This window comes from Cervus elaphus, chromosome 10, assembly GCF_910594005.1.
Source record: "Cervus elaphus chromosome 10, mCerEla1.1, whole genome shotgun sequence".
In the NCBI taxonomy this organism is placed as follows: Eukaryota; Metazoa; Chordata; class Mammalia; order Artiodactyla; family Cervidae; genus Cervus; species Cervus elaphus.
Window position 1 is genome coordinate 18,578,931 of NC_057824.1, and position 20,742 is coordinate 18,599,672.

Below are 20,742 nucleotides of genomic sequence, written 5' to 3' on the forward strand. Positions count from 1 at the left end.
GCAGGCAGAGGGGCAGCCCAGCTTGGGAAGGGGGTGGGTGCGGGCTCGGGCCGGCAGCGCGTCTCACCATCCTTTCTCATGCGGCCCGTTAGGTACAGCCCCAAGAGCCCAGCCCTGCAGTCCGAGACCGTCCACTACAAGCGCGGCGTGAGCCAGCAGTTCTCCCTGCCCTCCTTCAAGATCGACTTCTCGGAGTGGAAGGATGACGAGGTAACGAGCCTCAGGGCTGGGCCCCGTGTTCCTGCCCGGGAAGGGTCCCAGTGCAGTGGCCTGTTGCTCAGATTCCTCGGTGGTTGGTGAGTGTCAGCTGTGGCTGCTGACCGGGGTCTGGACCCCGCCGGCCCCTGGACTGTGGAGCGCGGTCGGTCTGGGCGTTGTCTGGATGGGATGATTGCCGCCGTTAGAGGCTCCCTGTCAAGCCGGCCTTGAGTGCTCCCCGGGGGCGCCCCCTCCTCCCTTGGGGCGTCAGGGAACCACATCCCTGACTTGTCAGCGTGTGGCCTGGTGGGTCCAGGGCGTGGACACTCGACCTGTCCAGCGCTGTTATCCTGGGACCCTGTCCTCATCTCTCCTTTTCTGATTATTAACTCAGCTGACACTTTCTTGGAATCTGCTCAGTTTTTCTCACATGTGGTTTTTTGTCTGTTTTCGTCACACTGTGAAGCATGTGGGATCTTCCTTCCCTGACCAGGGATCGAACCTGTGCCCCCTTCATTGAAAGTGCAGAGTCTTAACCGCTGGACCGCCAGGCAGGGCCCCTTGCACGCATTTTTTCTGTGATAAAATACACACAGCATAGGCTTACGTCAGTGACAGACGGTTCACAGGGCGTGACCGTCAGGCAGTTCTGGGACATTCTCATCACCCGGAGGGAAGCCCTGCACCCACTCACAGTCACGCCCACGACTCCCTCTGTTACGTGTATTGTTTTTAAGTGGAAACTTCATCAGTCATCACTGTAGCTGGGAAACGGCTCAGCTCTGCTGCAGACAGAAGGTTCTGGAAGTTAGGTTGTATGGGGGACAGGGCCAGGCTGTCACGTCCTGGCGTGACGTCCTTGCCTGCTGAGGGCGTGGAAGGGGGCGTTGGCAGGTGTTAGGGATGTGACAGATACTCTGGCACCAAACCCGGGCTTCTCCTTTGTGCCGGGGTTTCTCAGCCTCGGTGCTGTTGACGTTTGGGTCCTGGTGGGGACACCGTTCCTGGCCCCCCCTCGCCAGGTGTCAGGAGCATCCCTTGCTGCAGTAGTGACACTGAAAGCGCCTCCAGACACAGCCAGACATCCCCTCGGCTGCGAGCATCGTGGCATCAGAGACCTGGCCATCCTCCCTTTTTTAAGCCGTTTTCCCCCAGATTTGCTTATTTAAAGATAATAACAATATTCATGCGTGCTAAGTTGCTTCAGTTGTGTTCGACTCTTTGCGACCCCATGGACTGTAACCCGCCAGGCTCTGACCATGGGATTCTCCAGACAAGAATACTGGAGTGGGTTGCCATGCCCTCCTCCAGGGGATCTTCCCGACCCAGGGATTGAACCCATATCTCTTTACATCTCCTGCATTGGCAGGCGAGTTCTTTACCACTAGCACCACCTGGGAAGCCTGTGTACAGTTGGGTGGAATTGACTGTTTTCACAGACTTGTGTGGCTGTCATCACTGCCTTATTAGCTCCAGAACATGATCGTCACCCCCAAGAGAAACCCTCTGCCCATTAGCAGTCCCGCCTCCTTCCTCCTCCATCCCCTGGTATCCACTCATCCGCTTCCTGTCTCTTCGGATTTGTCTGTCCTGGGCATTTCTCATGAAGGCATTTGTACACAATGTGACGTTTCGTGTCTGGCTTCTGTCACTCAGCATCCTGTCTTCAAGGCTTGTCCACATTGTATCCGTATTGTAGCACGTATTGGTACTTCATCCCTTTGTGTGACCAAATAACGTCCCGCTGGATGGATGTGACCGTATTTTGTTTGTCCGTTCACCGGCTGACCAATGTTTGGGTTGTTTCCACCTTTTGACTGTCATGAAGGATGCTGTCGTGAACGTTTGCATGCAAGTCTTTGGATGTGTGTTTTCATTTATCTTTGTTTTAGTTTGCTTTTTAAAGGCTTTTTTAGAGTGATTTTAGGTATAGAGATTTCCCCCGTGGCCCCCTGCCACATACATGCATTGTTTTCTTTTATTCCTGGACCACATTGTGGTCTTTCCAAGTCAGTTACAGGTCTCCTTGTGGCTGGTGGGGCTTCTTCAAAGTTTCCCCACCAGCCCCTCATGGGCCTCTGTTTATTTCAGTCACAGCCGCGTCCCCTCCTCCCCTACCCCCTTGCTTTCCCCGTTTCCCGGTGTCCATCTGGCCTGGGGCTTGCAGACCCTTGTCCAGTGGCTCCTCTGTGACATCAGAGTCTAGCGGGATTCCCTCTGGCCTTCGTTGCTGCTCCAGCTCCTCACCTGGCCCCCGTTTTCCCTAAGAAAGCCTTGCCCCCTGCATTAAAAATCCACATCTCCCGGGACTTCCCTGGTGGTCCAGTGGTTAAGACTCCATGCTTCCACCACAGTGGGGTGTGGGTTCCATCCCTGGTCAGGGAACTAAGATCCCACATGCTGTTTGGCACGACAGAAAAAAAAATTTTAAGAAAAGAACCATCTCCTGCAGATCCTCTGGGTGGGTGGATGTCTGTCCTCTCCCCGCGGGCCTGGCTCTGGCTCGTGACTCGTGCTGAGCTCTGGGGAGCAGGAGTTTGAGGGGAGGTGGTCCTTGCTCTCTGAGTGCCGACACTCCCTGGGTCCCCCCGCCAGGTCCTGGTGTCTGGGGGGCGGGGCATCGAGGTGCCCTGTCGTCGTCACCCCAGTCCCCGGCTCAGCCCCGGGCCAGCCAGTATAGTCACCCTCGGGGTTTGCAGAGCCCGTTTGTTGGCCAGATGTCCCGTGTTGGGCTCTGCCCTGCGCTCCGGGCGCTGAGTGCTCGCGGGAGCACCAGGGAGGCCGCGGGGCCTTCAGAGCCGGGTCTCTGTCGGGACTTCTTTGTTGAGAAGTGGCAGAAGCACCTCAGTCTGGCTTATGAAAACCAGGAACTTACTGGCATCGATCATGAAAAGCTGGATGGCTGCGTGCCGGGTCCCATGTTGGCAGGACGGGTGTGCCCTGCTGAGCTGACCATGCTCTCAGCTGGCGCCTCAGACCAGGGGAGACGTGCGGTCCCGGCCTGCGTCCCAGGGTGCTCGGGGGACGTGCCATCCTTTGGCCGTGGCCCGCGTGCCCTCCCAGCTCACAGTCTTTGGGTCAGGACCGGGACCAGAGGCTCACGTTGCAGAGCCAGACCTGAACCCAGCCGTGCTGTCTGCCCCGTCCCAGCTCTGGCTCGTCCTGCCCCCCCCGCAGCTGGGGACCCGCCAGGCACCCCCCTGAGTGCCTCTGCCCCGCGGGCTCCGTGTGACGCCCCACCAGCGCACAGACACGGGGCCACACCGGGTGGACGCGTGGGTGGAGCATGGCCGGCAGCGGGAGGGCAGTGGGGGTCGCAGGCGGGTTTAAGCTGGAGGGGAGGGAAGGTGAGAGGCACCTCCTCCTCCAGCCCAGACAGCCACGCGGGCTTCTCCACGCTGTGTCCATCTCTGCTGGGGCCAGGCGGGGCGCTGTTCTTCCCAAGCTTAGACGCGGGGTCGCCACGGCCCCCGGTGCCTGGAGGTGCACCGAGCAGCGTCAGGCAGAGGCCGCCCCACGCAGCCCGGCGCGGTGAGCAGGCAGGGGAGACGGCGGACCTGGCCGGGCCTCGCCGGGCGGCGGCCGCGCTGTGATGACGCTGCCGTGTCGGGGGTGCCCGCCGCGGGGGGCCGGCGCCAGTGCTTGTGTTTCCAGGACCGTCCAGGGTCCCAGGTTGGGGGGCCGCGCGGGCAGCGGTGAGGTCCTAGGGCTGGGAGGGCAGGTGAGGACGTTCCAGAAAAGGTGGCGCAGATGTCCCTGGCGGCCCTGAGTTACACGCAGAACACAATGTGCCCTTTTACACCTTTTCCAGCAGAGAAGAACGGGCGTCTGCGCCTGCTTGGCCCCACTGCCTCGACACCCCTGCTGACGGCACCCGCTCCGTCCAGCTCGCTCTGACCACTGTCCCCTCCTTCTCTCCTCAGCTGAACTTTGACCTGGACCGGGGCGTGTTTCCAGTGGTCATCCAGGCCATGGTGGACGAGGGAGACGGTGAGTGGAGTCTCCCCCTCAACACCCCTTCCAGGCCCAAGGACCTTCCCACCCCATCCGTCAGGGGTGGGATGGGGGGTTCAGTCCAGAGATAGCGCCCATGTGGCTTAGCAGGCTGAGGGTTCCAGGCGCCCTGCTGCCCATGGGTGGTGATGACCCCGCTCCCCCGGGGCGGAGCCCAGGGCAGACAGGCTGGCAGCGCTGGCGTCCACCCCGCGGGGGAGCTGCAAAGGCCATCAGCACCTTGACAGCGCCAACTGCTGCCTCCCGCGGCTGTGGGCCTGGGGTCCCCGGTGGGGTGGGCTCCGTGTGCAGGCTGCGAGCCGGGGAAGCACCGTCTGGAGAGAAGAAGCCCAGGGCTGGGGCTGGGGCGGCGGAGGCCGGCTCTGACCATCCTTCTCTCTCCCGGGCAGTCGTGGAAGTGACCGGCCACGCGCACGTGCTCTTGGCCGCCTTTGAAAAGGTAAGTCCCGTCCCACCCCTTACTGCCCGGCTGACCTTCCATTTGCTGTCGTGTCCTGCACACAGTAGGCGCCCAGTGAATGCGGGTGGGGTGGCCGCAGGTCTGTTGTCTGCCTGGCACGGCCCTAGATGTGAGGCTCATGCCTTTCTGGGGGCCCCGAGTTGGGTTGCCCCATGTGGAAAGAGACCATTTGCATGGAAGGATTCGCTTATTAGCGTTACACGTGTTTGAGCTTAGGCGTTTGCCCCTTCTCACCCAGACCCGAGTCCAGGCCCTGGCTGTTCATGTGTTCAGTGTGTGGTGGGGGTACTTAAGGTCAGCCTCACCACCGACTCTGCACGAGGGAGTCTCGGGATCTCGGGATGGTCCTCTCGCCGGCCCTGTTGTTCCTGGGGGCCAGGCAGTTCCGTGTACCTGTGCACGCAGTGAGCGAGGGCCTGGAGGCGTTGGGACAGGGTGCCTGCTCGCTGAGAGCTCTGCTGGAAGTCGTGGGCGTGGCCCGTTTGCAGAGGCCACGGCCGACCCCCGCCTCCCGTGGGCATTGGCCAGCAGCGGGCAGGTTTCAGCATCAGCCTGTGGCCCAGGTGGCTGAGGAGGGGCCCCACGAGGACACCGGCTCAGACCTGTGCGGGACCCAGCTCCCTCAGCCCGTGTGTCCAGCCCTGAGAGCCTCCCGTGCGAGCCCATCTCCTTCCTGTGATCCGGGCCTTTTCTGGTGCCCCTGGGGGTCAGCCAGCCAGCCTGAGGCCCCTCTGGTGGGGGGCAGGGGCGGCCCTCTCCCTCTCTGGGCCCCCCGGCTGCACTCCCAGGCCGGCCTGGTTGGAGGGGATGGTGACTGTTTACCCATAGATGTGCTTTGGCCGCTGATGGGCCGTCGCTGGCAGACGTTCGGTTCTGTGCTGTGCGTTTAGAGCCCCGTGAGAAACGGCCTCATTTTTGGGGTGCAGTATACTAGGAACTTCGCTCAGAACCTACCAGGCTTACAGAAAAGGCCGGTGCCAATCTCGGGGGACTCAGAAGGGGTGTTTGGGGAGCAGGAGCTCTAATCAGGTTCTGTGATTGATTAACTGTGGGCTTGGAGCAGTGTGCCTCCCCCGATCCCACCCATCCTGCTGTCCTCACAGTTCTGAGCTTCGGGCTTCCTTGCGGACGCGGGCACGTGATGTCCTCGTGCCATCTTCGCGATTAGACCAGGTTTTCTGAGGGCTGGAGCCGCCTGTCTTAGTTCTTGCTGTCCAAGTGCTGCTGCTTGCTCTAGGGAGGCACCTGTCCATCATCGGGACTAGGCTGATGGTGGTGAACTTGAGCCTACTTGAGCACCATCTACCCAGGGAGAGTTGGGTTTTGTAGATCAGGGTGGAACCCAGGTGGCGGTATATTTAGAAGATTCTCTGGGTAGTTTCGAAGCGAGGTCAGAGGGCTGCTTTGAGAATCCCTGGCCTGACTCTCGAGTCTTCATGGGGTCTGTCCTTTTTTCAGCCGGGGATGTTGGTTGACCGCGGGTGGGCCTGAGCACGGCTGAGTTAACGTCTGGGTCTTTCTCCCCCTCAGCACATGGACGGCAGCTTCTCCGTGAAACCTTTAAAGCAGAAGCAAATCGTAAGTCCATCAGAGGGAACACCGGGAGCCCTTTTGAGACACGTGCACACACGTGACCCTCTGGTCTCTGGGTTATTCTGCGAGGCCACCATGGCTGCTGCGGAATTAGCTGCTGACGCCACTGCAGTGGGCCCTGGGCTTCAGAAGTCAGGTCAGGGTCACCGGGTTTGTCTGCGTGTACTGCATACCCACCGGGTACCTGTGTTGACCACTGTAGTCCTGAGTCTTGTCCGGCTTGAACTTAGCGTTGCGTAAACGTTAGCTGAATGTGTGAATGGACAGAAGGAGAGAGGGGAGGGAGGGAAGGAAGGAAGAAATTAAGAAACACTGCAGTCTCCCTCCTCTCTCCTTACCACTTCCTGAAATGACGTCCGTGTTGAATAAAGGCTTGAATCGACCTGATCCACATTTAAGGGAAGGATGGAATCCCTTGGCATCCATAGGAGCTGTAGACCAGTGCAGCCTTTCTTTGGAGTCAGTAGCCCCCTGTTCCAGCCCCAGGAAGAGCTACCCATGGTGGCCTCCCGCTTCGGTGCGCTCTGTGAGGACTTAGAGGCCAGGGCCCCCTGAGCCGAGCCTGGAGGCTGGTTTAACCGGGGCCCGGTGGGGTCTTTCTCCAGAGCCGTGATGATCAGGTTGCCCTTGGATGCCGCTGCTCCGGCATGTTAGCCACAGCCCGGGGCTGGCAGTGGTCGGTTTTTTAAGAGAGGGCTCGAGAGAACCCTGGCAGGGCCAATGCCTGGAGGTGTCCAGAGGGCAGGAGACCCCGTGGTGGTCTAGGCGTGGGTTACAGGAGAGCTGACCGGCACACCATGGCTCTCAGGAGGGTCTTTGTGGTCCGTGAGTGCTGGGCAATGCAGCAACTCGGACCACTTTGAAACGTAGTCAGCTCGAGGTCTGACTCTGGTCAGTGTGGTGGGGGGCAGGGGGTTGACGGGAGGGTCCGGAGTCGTTCTCCTGTGGGGTTGGGCCTGATAAGGTGAGCAGAAGGTGCGGTCACCGGGCCCAGTAGAGCTTGGCTTCACGCCCTCCGGGCCGGGCGGGACCTGGCCGAGCCGTGTCCATGCTTCCTCTGGGCACTTCGCCCTCCCATCTCCAGCAGTGCCTGCTCCCTGGGCATGGGCGGTTGGACAGAGTAGACGCCCACGCCTGCCCCCAGGAACTGAGCCCGGCCCCTGGGAGGGGGTGTCGGGCTGGGGGGTGCAGAGGAGCCCTTGGTGGCGCGGGTGCCCAGAGGCTGCTCTGCCCTGCAGGTGGACCGGGTTAGCTACTTGCTGCAGGAGATCTATGGCATCGAGAACAAGAACAACCAGGAGACCAAGGTGCGTGCTCACGGCCCCGCGGGTGGGCCAGGCCGGCATGCCCCCCGCGCTCCCCTGGCTCTTTGGGGGTGGTGACCTGCCTGGGGCTACCATCCTGGCCAGGGCCCTGCTGTGCCTTCCCCTGGAGGCCCCAGGACCCCAGGCTCCATCGCTTTTCCTTCATTCTTGAGTTAGCAGAGTGTGTGGGACGTTTTGTCCTTTTTCCAGCAAATGTGCTGCCTTCTTCCCATCACTGGGCTCTGGCTGTCAGGGCAGCCTGGGACGCCGGGCCCGCTTCTGCCCCCAGACCTCGCCCAGGCGTCCCTGGCCTTTCCCCGCTCACAGCAGCAGCTCAGCTTGCAGTGCGACACCCGTGAGGGGAGCCTGGCGGCCCACAGAGCCCGGGGGTGGGGGCACAGCGCCCCTCAATTGTGGGGAACAGGAGCCCCGAGTCCTCTCAATCTGGGGGGTGGATGGGGGGCGCCCTGCCCCTCGGTGACCTTCCTCAGCCCCCGGGGGAAGGCCCCCAGCCCCTGGCCTCTGGCCTCGGGAGCCAGCGACCTGGGCGCCCATGTCCCGCAGCCCTCGGAAGAGGAGAACAGCGACAACAGCAGCGAGTGCGTGGTGTGCCTGTCCGACCTGCGGGACACGCTCATCCTGCCCTGCCGCCACCTCTGCCTCTGCAACTCCTGCGCCGACACGCTGCGCTACCAGGCCAGCAACTGCCCCATCTGCCGGCTGCGTGAGTGGGGCGGCGGGGCGTGCAGGCAGGGCCCCCCGCGGCCACGGCGGCACCTCCGGGAGGTCGGGCCGGGTCCAGGAGGGGTTGGCGGCGGATGTGAGCAGGGAGTGCATGGACGCCATCAGCGACGCAGAGCTTCTCTTCAGGGAGTGCGTGGGACAGACTGGGAGCAGTTCAGTCCAGTTCAGTCGCTCAGTCGTGTCCAACTCTGCGTCCCCATGGACCGCAGCACGCCAGGCCTCCCTGTCCATCACCAAGTCCTGGAGCTTATTCAAACTCATGTCCATTGAGTTGGTGATGCCATCCAACCATCTTATCCTCTGTCGTCCGCTTCTCCTTTCTCCTCCAATCTTTCCCAGCGTCAGGGTCTTTTCAAATGAGTCTGATAAGACATGACAAGAAAGTGGAAAGTGTGCTGAGTGTAAATGATCACGGAGTTAAATTTCGTTTCCTGGAGCATCTGGAAAAAGTTGTCACGTCAGGGCTAATTCTGAGTGAAACATCCATTCTCCGGCAGAGAATGAACGTCTTCGGGGCGTGGGTCCTGCTGGTGGCTCCAGGGTCCTGGCTCGGTCCCAGTGGGTGCTGGGTGTGGGCAGCGAGGGCGCCCTCCTGTGGCCACTGCAGGACATTTTTCTCTGAATAAATAAAGGATGGCTTTTTTTTTTCCATCATAGACGGCTGTCAGGTGTATTGCTGCTTTCAGAAGCAGTGCATCAGTAGATTTGAAATTCGGGTCATAAAAATATGTCTTTGTTGTTGCGTTTAGTTCTTTGGTCAGTGACTGTTCACCGTAAAGCTCTTCTGTTGGGTTGTTTATAGCTACGTTAAAATCACGCTTCAGAGCAGTTAATCAATATTCATGGCCTTGGGAAACCCTGGCAGAGAAAAAGAAAGTGTGATTTACAAATAGCAAAGCTCAGGGAGTCCCCTGGTGGTGTAGTGATTAGAGCTGCAGGCTTTCCCTGCTGTGACCCAGGTTTAATCCCTGGTGGAGACCAAGGTCCCTCAAGCTGGTGCCACGAGGCCTGGTAAAAAAAATAAAGTCTAGGGTTTTTTGGTTTTTTTTTAAATAATGCAAATTGATCTTTGTAACTAAGTGCTCTTTGCCCTATGAAAGCGTTTAGCATATTCAAAAACCTAACTCAAATTCAGTAAGTCCGTAGTAATAACATGTCATTTTACTTTGTTTCCCAATTGGATTTACTTTTGTTTTTAGTGAACTGCGTTCCAGCTTAAAGGCATTCGTTGTTTGTATATACAGTCAGTGGAGACCAAGGCAGGGTATTTTGAAGGCCTTTGTTGTGATTAAATCATTTGTTTCATTTTTGATAACAAGTATTATTTCATGACTACGGTACTTTTCACAAAACAAATTCTTCATCCACCTGAAAACTAAAATAGAATGGTGGTCATCTGTTTCATTGGCTGTATTGGACTGACTGAAATTTCTCATGTCTGAGAATCATGGTCTTTAGGAAGTCATTTTTACTATTCGATTCCAAGAAGCTGGCATGTTTCCCTTGAGCCTCTGGCTTTCTACCGGGAGGAATCTACTTATATTCTTTCCCATCTTTTTTTTTTTTCCTCCTCCTTTAACCTCAACCCGGGCCTCTCCTCGGATCACTGCGGGGTGGGTGGTCCTCAGGGTCTCGAAACTCAGCAGGGTCTCAGGGTGCCGCTCCCACCACCTGAACCCATCCGTCCCCCGCAGCGTTCCGGGCTCTTCTGCAGATCCGGGCGGTGCGCAAGAAGCCGGGGGCCCTGTCCCCCATCTCCTTCAGCCCCGTTTTGGCCCAGAGCATGGACCACGACGAGCATTCTGTGAGTGCTGCTTCCTTCTGTGTCGGGGCTGGAGAGGGCGGGGCTGGAGAGGGCGGGGTGGGGCCTGGAAGAAGCCCCGCCCACTGAAAGGCCCCGCCCTCACGTTCGGACAGCGAGTGCTCCCGGTGGGGCTGGTGGGTCAGCAGGGGGTTACCCAGGCTCTGCCCTTAGGGCCGTGCCCTGCCAGCTCTCAGGGCCCCTGGCTCACCTGCCTGGTCCCGGGGGCAGCGGTGAGGCTGAGTGGGGGGGTCGGCCCAGGCCCCGTGAGAGCCGGCTGCCACGAGGAGGTTGCTTCTGCCAATGGTGAGGTTCTGAGACGCAGGTGACCTTTGGCTGAGTCTGAGTCGTGGTGTCGGTCACCTCTTCTCCACCACACCAGACAGCCAGGGGCATTGTGTGCTCTTAGGAAGGGAATTCCCCTCCTAAGCGTGGCAGTGGCGATCCTCGCCTGCCCCCTGCTCTCCCAGCCCCTGCCCAGGCACACGGGAGGGCACCCACAGCCGTCCCCCGCACCTGCTCCTGAGGAACCGGGGATCAGACCTTGCTGCAGCGGATGAGGGGAGGCAGATCAGGCTTCAGGGACCTCGAGAGAGACGGGAGGGAGACATAGGCGGGTGAGGATGGAGGTGGACAGGGAGGTGCTGAGAGAAGGGCAGGCAGAGGAGCAGAAGGGACATGGAGAGACCCACAGATGGGGCAGTGGTCCGGGGGTCGCCAAGGGGGGCAGAGGGGCAGAAGGAAGAACGGACATGGGGCACGCCCGGCTCTGGCTTCGGGCGTTGTTAGCCTGTGAGCCTGTTTTCTTGGCTTTCGATTGAGTTGTTTGGATCCCGTGATTCTCAGAGGCCCTGCTGACGCTGTGAAAGGGTACGAGCCAGTGCCGCGCGGCTTGACGTCCCCACAGACGATGCCAGCCCCGGGCCCCAGGTGTGACTGGTTCTGCCCCAGTGTTTGAGAACCGGGCCAGTGTGTAAGTCTGAGAATCCTTCCGGAGACTCAGCTTTCTGGCTTCTCTTTCAATATCTGAAGGTGCTGTGTGCCCCTGAATGAGGGGCAAGGATGCCCCTTGGGGGGTGCCTGTCTCCCCACTTCTCCCGGGACAGCCACATTGTTTATTCTGCGAGGCCCATGACCACCAGGGCTTCCAGCTCTGAAACCAGGCACTCGGCCGTTTAACGGTGGACTTGATTTCAGAGCAGTCAGCATTTTCTCCAGCACGGCCCGTGTTTCTGGTGGAGAGAACGGTGCTGAGGTTCCCACCCCGAGGAAGGAGTCTGGCTGCTCCACGGAGGGTGGGCTTGGGCAGTGGGTTCTCAACTGCAGCTGCTCCCGGTTTCTGCCCTGGTGTCCGAGGGTCAGGTGGGACCCTCCTGTATTTGTCCCTCTTGTCTGGAGGGCCGAGGCGCCTCCCACAGTGCAGGGCAGCCTGGTTGGTTAACCTCACACGCTCTCAAGGGCCAGCACCACCCTCTTTGGAGGTTATGATCCCATGTAAGTGGCCCTCGTTCTCCACCACCTTCCCTGCACGAGCAGTTTCCATGAAGCACCAGAGCCCACGTGAGCCATTTTCTGCAGTGAGTCTTCAGATCAGCACCGAGTGGGAGCGATCGGGGGCTTGAACTCCATCTTTAGGAGTCAGGCTTGGCAGTGAGTCGACCTGGCTGTGTTGGGGCCTGCAGGCCCCTTCTCTGTGCCCAGCTGGGCCCCCTCGTGGGGAGTGCGTGGCCACTGTCATGCCCGCCCCTGCCAGGACCTGTTGCTCGAAGCAGGGTGGGGGGACCCAGACCAGAAGTGGCCGCTGGCGAAGGGACCAGCTCCTCCAGTGCCAAGAGCACACGCAGGCCCAGCCTACCCAGGTCCCGAGGTAGAACCTGTGCTCGGCCAGATCTCCGTGGCCCAGAGGCTGGTGGAGTTTGCAAGGCGCTGGTGCCCGGCCTGCCTGGAGGCCTGCAGGCCAGGGAGACCCCGTCCAGCCCGCTCGGTGCCGCACGGGGGGTGGCAGCGGTTAAACCTATGATTTTTATCTTGACAGTGTCCCTTTAAAAAATCAAAGTCGCACCCCGCCTCACTGGCCAGCAAGAAACCTAAAAGGGAAACAGTAAGTGTGTCTGGCCCCGTGGCTTCGTCTCTGCCCCGTGCCCTGATGACTGCACAGTGACAGGAACGGGGAAGCACTTTCATCCCAGGCCAATGTGTCCAGTTCCTTTAACCTGTCAGACCCACTCTCCCCAGTCCCGGCGTGCCCGCCCAGGAAGGGAGTTTTGTGGAACAAGCAGAACACAAGGTCTGTCGGCACGAAGCCCCGGGCACCCCTCTCGCCAGCTCTGCTTCCTCCCGAATGCCCTGTTTCCCTTTTTTTTCTTGCTGGCAGTGGAATGACGTCAGAGGTGGAACTAAGGCTGCCGCTCTTGTTGTGAATGCCCCTCACGCTTGCTCACCCTGCACCCCCGCTCTGCGGGCTGACACTCGTATTTGTCTCGTTTTCCCTGCATCTCGGGGCGGGGGCAGGCGGGGGCTAGCTAGTGAGTAGCCACCGGCCCAGGCCTTTGCCTGGACCCCCCCGCCTTGGTAAAAGGCAGAGAGTCGGGTTACCCAAGGGTCAGCTTAGACACAGAGATTTCCTTTTCTTCTCCCTATTCCGAGGGGCGAGGGAGATCAGTGTAATAACTTGAACCTGCAGGCGGCCTGGGAGCAGATGCAGGCGCCATGGTCCCAGGTGGCCCAGAGGCGCCTGCTGAGGTCAGGAAGCCCCAGCCGGCTCCTCTGCCCGCCCAGCCCCCAGGGTCACCCGTCACCTCCCGCAGGTCAGCAGGGCAGGCAGGGCTTCGAGCAGAGCGCGTTGCCCTTCACCTTGCTCACAAGCTGACGGCAGACGGCCATCCCACCCGCGGCCCCGGCAGCCCAACTAACATCCCCGGCGCCTGGCCTCCTGCTCCCTTCGCCTCTAGCCCTGAACTTAGCCCATTGGTTGGATCCTCCCAGCACGGGCAGTACCCGTCTTGGGCTTTATTAGACTCCCGGGAGCCTGTGTCGGCCCAGCAGCACTTGTGCAGCCCCGGAGGGTCTCCGGGCCCGACCGCTGTGTCGGGCGGGTCCTCGTGGCCTGGACCGCACGCTCCCAGCGGCTTCTCCCACAGCTTCGCTGCCCTCCTGCTCCGGCCCTTCCTCTTACTAACCGCGCCCCCTCCCCCCACTCTCTGCGCCCACCGGGCAGGAGCAGAAAGCCAGGCAGGGGCTGGCCGAGGCCGGGGCCGGGGCGGGCGGCCTTCTGGACGTCTTCTCTGCCTCCATCCTGGGCGTCACTTGGACACTTGGGACGTCCAGGGCCGCGGCTGATGGCCGAGGCCTCCCTGGGCAGGGGTGCCTCCCCGAGGGCGGGGGCCAAGACCCTGGAAGGTGGAGTGGACGGGGGATGGTCAGAGAGCAGGCTCTGGGGAGCAGACCGTCTCAGGGGCTCCATGGGCAGTGGGCGGGCGCCTGGCCGGCTGGCCCCTCACCCCCGCCTCCCTCCGCAGAGTGCCGACAGCATCCCGCCCGGCTATGAGCCCATCTCCTTGCTCGAGGCACTCAATGGCCTTCGGGCGGTGCCCCCGGCTGGCCCCCCGGCCGTCCCCACGGCTCCCCTCTATGAGGAGATCACCTACTCGGGCGTCTCGGACGGCTTGTCACAGGCCAGCTGCCCACTTGCCGGGATCGATCGGAGGGTGGAAAGCAGCCTGCAGAAGGGCAAACCCCGGAGCAAGTCCCCGGACAGGTGAGCCCGGCACCGGCAGCCCCCTGCAGCAGGCGTGCGGGCCTGCCAGCTTCACCTCCCCACCCCGCCCGGCCCCCACGAGTTGGCCCGGCCCACTAAGCAAGCACAGGGTCGTCATCGCCGATGGGGGCCACGTGCCCAGGGTCCAGCCACGGGTCAGTCATGGGTCCTCCAGGCCACCCTTGGAGATGCTGGTGACCAGCCCTGCTGGGCGCAGTTTTTCTCAGACACTCGCTGGTTTTCTAGAGAAGTATGAAGGAGGCACAGGTTCTGTAGAACTCCCACGGCCCCAGCGCCTTCTGCATGTCACAGAGTGGCTCCAAGGATAGCGGAGGCCCCTGGGCCTGTCCTGTTGCCACCCAGCGCTCCCTGCGGCCTCTGCCGTCGCGGTTCCCTTCCCCTCTGTAGACGGGCGTGTATGGGCCCTGGGGGGCCTCCTGCGACGCACACCCCAGGCCTGGTGCACCGGTGCTGGCCCCCTGGGTGTCGGCAGCCCCCCGGGGCTGGCTTGGTTGAGCTCACCCACCTGTCCTCTGTCCCCAGCACCCTCCGGTCCCCGTCGTCCCCCATCCACGAGGAGGACGACTCAGAGGCTCTGCCCCCTCCCGGTGGGGTGGGGCTGGCGCTCAGCAGCTCCCCTGAGGTGAGGCCCCCGCCTTGTCCATCTGTCCCTGCTGCCCACCTGTTGGCCTCCCAGCCCCCGCTGTTCCCTCACTCAGCGACCGTGACTGCCGTGACCTTCCCCGGCCTCAGTTTCGTCTGTGGGGTGGGCACTGGTGGGTGAAGGCCGTGTGGGCCCCTGTATCCGGGGCCCGGCTGTCAGCACCAGGGTCCACGAACATCTCCTCTCTGTGTCTTAGAGCTTCATGACGGAGACGGTGGATGAGACTTCGTCGGTGAAGCAGGGTGAGTGCTCCCGGCCTGAGCCCTGCCGTGCTCCCTGCCTGCTCCTCTGAGGGTTCTCAGAGCCGTGCTGGCCGACCACACACCATGGGTCCTGCACGGTCTCCCGGAGGACAGCCCTCAGCCGCCCCAGTTTCCCTCCCTGCCTGTCCTTTAGTGGCAGCAGCTGTTTTTTCTCTTCTGCCTGGACAGTTCTGCCGTGGTGGGTGCCCCACACTCTTGGCCTGGGGCTCTGCCTGTCCCACCGGGGCGGGGCCCCCCCAGGGCCTCTGGGACTCGGGCCTGGTGTGGCTGATGGCCGGGGGGGTGTGCACAGCTCAGCCAGCCCCTCCCCTGTGTGTCCCCCATGTCCCCGTGGGAGTCCAGTGCTGTCGCTTCCTGCCCACCGCTTAGGCAGGCCCCTCTGCCCCTCAGGCCTCAGCTTCACCCCCCAGTGGCGGCAGCTCCTTCCTGCCTGCACACCACGCTGGGACCAGGGGCCTCCAGGGCCCTGTTTTGGGATCCAGGCGCCTCTGAGGGCCCCGCAAGCACAGGGCAGGTCCCAGCTGAGGTCTGACGCGTAAGGAGGAGGATCCAGCCCCCCGCGTAAACGCCCCGCTGTGCGCCTGGAGCTGTGCGCCCCCCTGCCCGTCCTGGAAGATAGCAGACGGTCTTTTCAATGTGGGCATGGGATGTTTTTCTAATAAAAACAAAACAGAGCTCCATGCTGTGTGGGGGGTGGGCAGGAGAAAAGGAAAAAGAAAGAAAGCATAATAGAGGATCTGCTTCTGGGTCCCGGGAGAGCAGGGGGGAGTTGGAGTCGGGTCTGGGCTCCGGGGGATGGCTGGGCCACCTGCTGCCTGCAGGCCCCCCAACCTGCCCCGTCCCCTGCAGGGAGCCGCGTGCCGTCCATCGAGAACGTCCTGCAGGACGGCAGCCCCGAGCCCTGTGGCCGCAGCCAGCCCGGCGCACCTGCAGACGTCTACCTGCCAGGTAAGGGCGCTGCGCCCGAGGCCAGGCGGGGGCGCCACACCTGAGGTTCTGGAGTCAAGATGAGCGAGCATCCTCGCTCCTTCCTGGGGGCGGGGAAGGCCTTCCTCTCTGCCCCCACCTGCCCCTGGAGCTGCACCGCCTGGAGCCACACCTTGGGCATCAGGGGAGCTGAGACAGGCTTCGGTGTAGAAGGCCTCTTGTCCTGGGGCTTCCGGCCGAGCGGCAGCCTGTGCAGACAGAGGGGGCCTGGAGGTCGGGGTCCTGGAGGTCGGGGTCCTGGTGTGAAGAAGCAGGGCAGCAGGTGGCTCACTGACACACACAGGGCCCCCAGAGGAACCCGTGCGCGAAGCTCTGTTAGAGTGACTCCCGAAGACCTGGTGTTTCACCAGGATGAAAACCTGGTCGGGCAGGGTGGGGAGGAGGGGTCAGGAGAGACTCTGCTTCCGGGAGCCTTGAGCGAATCCTGATCCTGCCGACAACCTCTCACCCTGGCCCCTGGGTCCCGCTGGGGGACATCCCAAGCACACTTAGCCAGTGCAGGGCCGCCCCCCGCTTCTGCCCCCTAGAGTGGCCCACAGAGCTTCCAGGCGTCTGCTGGGCTGGCCAGGCCCATAGTGGGCCCGGGACCTCTGGCGGTCAGGACTCCCAGCGTGTCTCAGACCTCCTGGGCCAGCTGCGGGGTGGGGAGAGTGGCAGAGGCCACCGGCTGGATGGCAGGGTGGGCTTGGTTCTCGACGCCAGAGCAGAGCAGGGCCCACACTGGTCTGTCCTGCTCCTGCTGCCCCCCAGCTTGGCTGCCTGCTCCTAGGGACGGGCCGGGGCCCTTGGGGACCCACTGCCTCTGTGACCGCCCGCTCCCATGCCGCTGCCTGTCCCGTGGGCTGCTTCCCTCAGCAGAGACCCTGAGCGTCTCCCATGGCGCTGTGTGGCTTTAGGAATATGAGCCCCCACACGTGGGAGGTGCCTTCTTTTCAGCAACTGCATGGCGTCCTCTGGGTGGAGGGAGCGTGGTTTAGTGGATCTTAGTGTAACCTGCCAGATGGAACAAAGGGAGGGGCGGGCAAATCCGTAAAACGGAGAGACCCGCGACACCCGGCACCCTAGCAGCCCTGCAGGCTGGAGGCCCTTCCTGGGCCCCGCTGCGCCCAGCCCTTCGTCCCTGCCGGCTGCCTGCGTCTTTCCCCAGTCTGGCATCCTCTGCCTTAGCACCAGGCCTGGGCACGCTCTCAGGAAAGGCACTTCGCACCTCTCTTCACACGTGTGTGGCATTTGTTCCTATCACACCCCACCCCCACGCCTGCACCTCCTACCCCACCGGCGCCTCTGCCTGGAGCGTGTGGCCCCTGCGAGCACCCTGCTAACTGAGCTTCCGTCTCTCTCCTCCTCTGGCAGCCCTGGGGCCCGGCTCCTGCTCCGCTGGTTTAGAGGAGTAAGCCGGTACGTGATGCCTTCGCACGTGGGGCGGGGGGCTCCTTCCTGTCTTCCAGGCTGCTTCCACATCCATGTCTTCTCTGGGGCCCTGGATTCTGAATCCAGAGGCTTCCGAAGGCCACAGCAGGGGTGCTCCAGAGAGGTGGTCCTGCGGGGGGAGGGTCCTACCAGCCTTTGGAACCGGAGGACTTTCCCTCTGGACCTGGCAGCCCAGTCAGGCTCTTGTAGCCTCGAGGGTCCCAGGATCAGTGACTCAGCGCTGGCCAGGACCCCGCTGTTGCTGACAACTGGCCTGTCCCTGCCCTCACCTCTGGACTCTCCTAGAACACCAGCGTGGTCTGGGGTCAGCCTGTGAGCGGTCTCCCCACCTCCCTCTCCCCGGACAGCCCAAACGGACGTTTTACTGAAAGCCATTCCGAGAGCACCCCCAAAGGGGGACACACTGGGGGACCCCTGCCCCTCTTCCAGGTGACATCAGCCCGCTGGGAAGTCTGGAGAGAGAGAACCTGGCGCCTTTGGTGGCCCAGGGTTTCTAGATGAGTGTGGTGGGGTCACACCCCAGGTTGTCGGCCTTGGAGGACTTGGCGCCCCTCCCGGTCAGCCCTGCTGCCCCAGACTGCGGGGTCCGCCTCTGACGACATTCCTCCCAAAGACCTCTCTTCACCTTTGCTGGTCGCTTTTTGTGACAGCAGTTAGCCTCGACTGAAATAGGACCTGGCATTTATATGACATTGGCCCCAGCCTCATCCTTGGGAGATAGTGTTGCCATTTGGGTAAAACTTCCAGAAGCGGGAAACGGGTCAGACTCGGCTGCAGAGAACCGTGTTTGTCCTCTGGGCTGCATGGCAGAGCTGGCTTCTCATGTGCAGCCACGGCTCCTAAGAAGACAGTCCCCTCGCCGGGTCCCCGAGGGTCTGTCGCTGGCCCTGGGGGCAGCTGGGTTTGCCCCTGAAGCCGCCAGGGGCCTGCGAGGTGTGCTGACCCCCAGGCACCAGCACCCCAGGTGGTCTGAGCACGTGGCGGGGCTCACAGCACCCTGGGGGTGCCTCCCAGGGCGCCCCAGGTGGCCTGAGCACAGGGGGAGCTCACAGCACCCTGGGGGTGCCTCCCGGGGCCCTCTTCGTGTGCCCCACTGCTGGAGGCAGGGGCTGAGTTCTGGCCAAACCCAGTGGTGACGGGATGGTGGCCTGGCAGAAGCAGGAAGCTCAGTGCCGGCGTGGGCAGGGTCCAGCGGCAGGTACCCCTTGGCTGGCCGAGGTTGCCGGGCCCGCCGTGTGCCCCGCCGCGGACACTCTGGGTGGCTGCGGGAGCCCAGAACCTGTGGGCCGCCCGCTGACCCTCACCCTCTCGCCCCGCAGGATGGTCCACCTCCATGGAGACGCCCCGCAGCCTCCACGCCACTGGGCACCCCCGGCCCCCGCTTGGCGGCCCCAGCCCCGACCCCAGGGCCGCTGAGCTGACCCCACTCTGAGAGTCGGGCCCGCCTGGCAGCACGGAGCCCCCAGCTCCGCTGAGACCCTGGCGCGACCCTGGCTCCTCCAATCTGCACGGCGGTGTGGTTCCCAGCTCCCAGGGGCCGTGTGACTGTCGCCTCCACCAACCCCCCTTTTCTGTGGTCGACGTGTTTGCCGATGGTGCACAATGAAGGACGGCGGCTTTCTGCTCCGGGCGCCGAGCTCCGGGGCACCCCTCACACACCCTGGGGGGCTGGTCGCCCACAAGAAGCCTGGATGGGCCTCCACAGGCCCCAAGCCCTTGAGGGGCCCGTCAGCGCCAGTGAACGCGGCACAGGGGAGAATTCGGTGGCAGACCAAGCACAGCCACGACAGGAAACGCCGCAGGACTCTGGGAGGGAAGGAAGCGGGGTCCGAGTCTCAGCCAATGAAGGAAACAGTGCCTGTTCCGCCACCGTGCGTGTGGCCTCCCCCTCCCCACTGGCCCCGTGGGCACCTCCCTCAGCTCGGCCGGCCGGGCAGCCAGACCCGCCATGGGCCCAGCCACTGGCAGTGGTTCTGTCCGGGCCCTTCTCTGAGCCTGGCGCCTTCTCAGAGGCAGCTTCGCCCACCTTACTGGGCCCTCCAGGTGGGGGCTGCATGTGCCAGGGGCCCCGGGGGGGCGTGACAGGCCTCTGGGCTTCTCTGCTCTCTCTGCCATGTAGACCTGACTCACCGTCCCTCTTTGATTTCTTGTTTGGGGCTCCTGTGGTGGGACCTGCCTGGGGGTTGTGGGTCCCATCTGAGGTGACCTCATCTTTTAAAGATACGTTTTCTGGGCAGCGGAAAGGCCAAGGGGGCGCTTGGCCTTGGTGCCCCGGACCAGCTGCCCATGCAGGGCCTTGAGCCTGGCGGGTGGGTCTCAGCACCCAGGAGCTGACTCTCAGCCAGCAAGAGAGGGCCCGGCTCCCTTCAGAGCTGCCCCAGGGAGCACGGTCCTGGGGCAGCCGGCAGCCCCGCCCGGGGCCCTCGGGGTGGACGCCCCCTTTTCTCTCCGGTCCAGCCTGTGAGCAGAGGCCACGGCTGGGGCAGCCTGCCCCAGCCCCTTGGCTCCCTGCGTGCCCTCCCCTCTCAGCCACCGTGTGCTCCTGGGCGCACACGCGGCGATGCACACACACGCACACCTGCACACAGGCGGGGAGGCTGTGTCCCGCTGCCCACTCCTCTCGCGGTCAGCACCCCAACCTCGCACCATCTGTGTTGGTGTCCGTGATTCTGCAGGACAGGGTGCAGACTGGCCTGTCTTGGACTCACACGTGCTGTCACTTGACGTACTCTGATTGGCTAGTTTTTGTCCGTTTTTACTGTATATTTATAGTAATAAAACCACGCAGCAGTGGCCCGCCTGCTCCCTCCGTGCCCGGCCCCGCCGTGCTCGGGTCCCCTCCTGGGAGGCTGGGTGGCGGCCGGCAGCTGCCGCCCCCGCGGTGCCGTGGGAGCCCGCTCGTGGCTGCAGCCCCGGTTCCCTCATGTCTAAGATGCCAGTGACCTCCAGCTTCCAGGAGGCCATGAGGACAGCTGCTGTTCCTCTTCTGGCCATCACTGTGCTGAATGTGGGCCTGGAGCAAAGCGGGGAGGGACCCTCAGACCTCAGCCCTGCCTCCTGAGCGGCTGGCGGAGTCCTGGGCCCCGAGGTGTTCGATGGCGTCAGTGTACCCGTCGCCAGTTCATCCCCCTGCCGTGAACCAGTGCCTGCTCTGCCAGCAGAGGGCGAAACGGGCAAGGCCCCCGGAACCTGTCTTCTGTCAGTGAGATGCCGCACGAGTCATCCAAGTCTTTCCCATGTCTGGGGACCGTTAGGAAGCGAGGTGGCAGGTCATGAGATGGAGCAGGTTTAACCCGTGGCTGGGGAGGGCTTCACCGAGGAGACATTCAAGCTGAGCCCTGAAGGCTGCCCCCCGGCAATCAGCCCAGCAGGGACATGGGCCCGGAGAGTGGGCTTGGCCTGTCTGCTTTGAGTGGCCAAAGCGTCAGAGTTGGGGGTGTGGGGTGCAGTTTCAGTCTTGGAGCGACCAGAGGCTTCTCAGCAAGGGAGAGGGTTTCTCCAGCGTCCTGTGGGGAGAGGGGCAGGT

General features: G+C 62.5%; 1 protein-coding gene across 4 annotated transcripts in view; it reads left to right on the top strand.

The window, feature by feature from the left end:
- MGRN1 (mahogunin ring finger 1) overlaps window positions 1-20,009 on the top strand; it is a 36,405-nt gene extending 16,396 nt beyond the window's left edge. Inside the window, exons 5-18 of one of the 4 annotated variants that reach the window (XM_043914218.1) lie at window positions 93-210; window positions 4,122-4,188; window positions 4,602-4,651; window positions 6,203-6,250; window positions 7,504-7,572; window positions 8,134-8,293; window positions 10,008-10,117; window positions 12,150-12,215; window positions 13,633-13,871; window positions 14,415-14,514; window positions 14,732-14,777; window positions 15,648-15,746; window positions 17,139-17,183; window positions 18,536-20,009. In XM_043914218.1, the coding sequence (XP_043770153.1) occupies window positions 93-210; window positions 4,122-4,188; window positions 4,602-4,651; window positions 6,203-6,250; window positions 7,504-7,572; window positions 8,134-8,293; window positions 10,008-10,117; window positions 12,150-12,215; window positions 13,633-13,871; window positions 14,415-14,514; window positions 14,732-14,777; window positions 15,648-15,746; window positions 17,139-17,179 (1,213 nt within the window). In that variant the 3' untranslated portion in view covers window positions 17,180-17,183; window positions 18,536-20,009. The remainder of the gene's footprint in view (window positions 1-92; window positions 211-4,121; window positions 4,189-4,601; window positions 4,652-6,202; window positions 6,251-7,503; window positions 7,573-8,133; window positions 8,294-10,007; window positions 10,118-12,149; window positions 12,216-13,632; window positions 13,872-14,414; window positions 14,515-14,731; window positions 14,778-15,647; window positions 15,747-17,138; window positions 17,184-18,535) is intronic. The other 3 variants (XM_043914216.1, XM_043914219.1, XM_043914217.1) reach the window with 3 other exon arrangements.
- The last annotated feature ends 733 nt before the right edge of the window (window positions 20,010-20,742 follow it).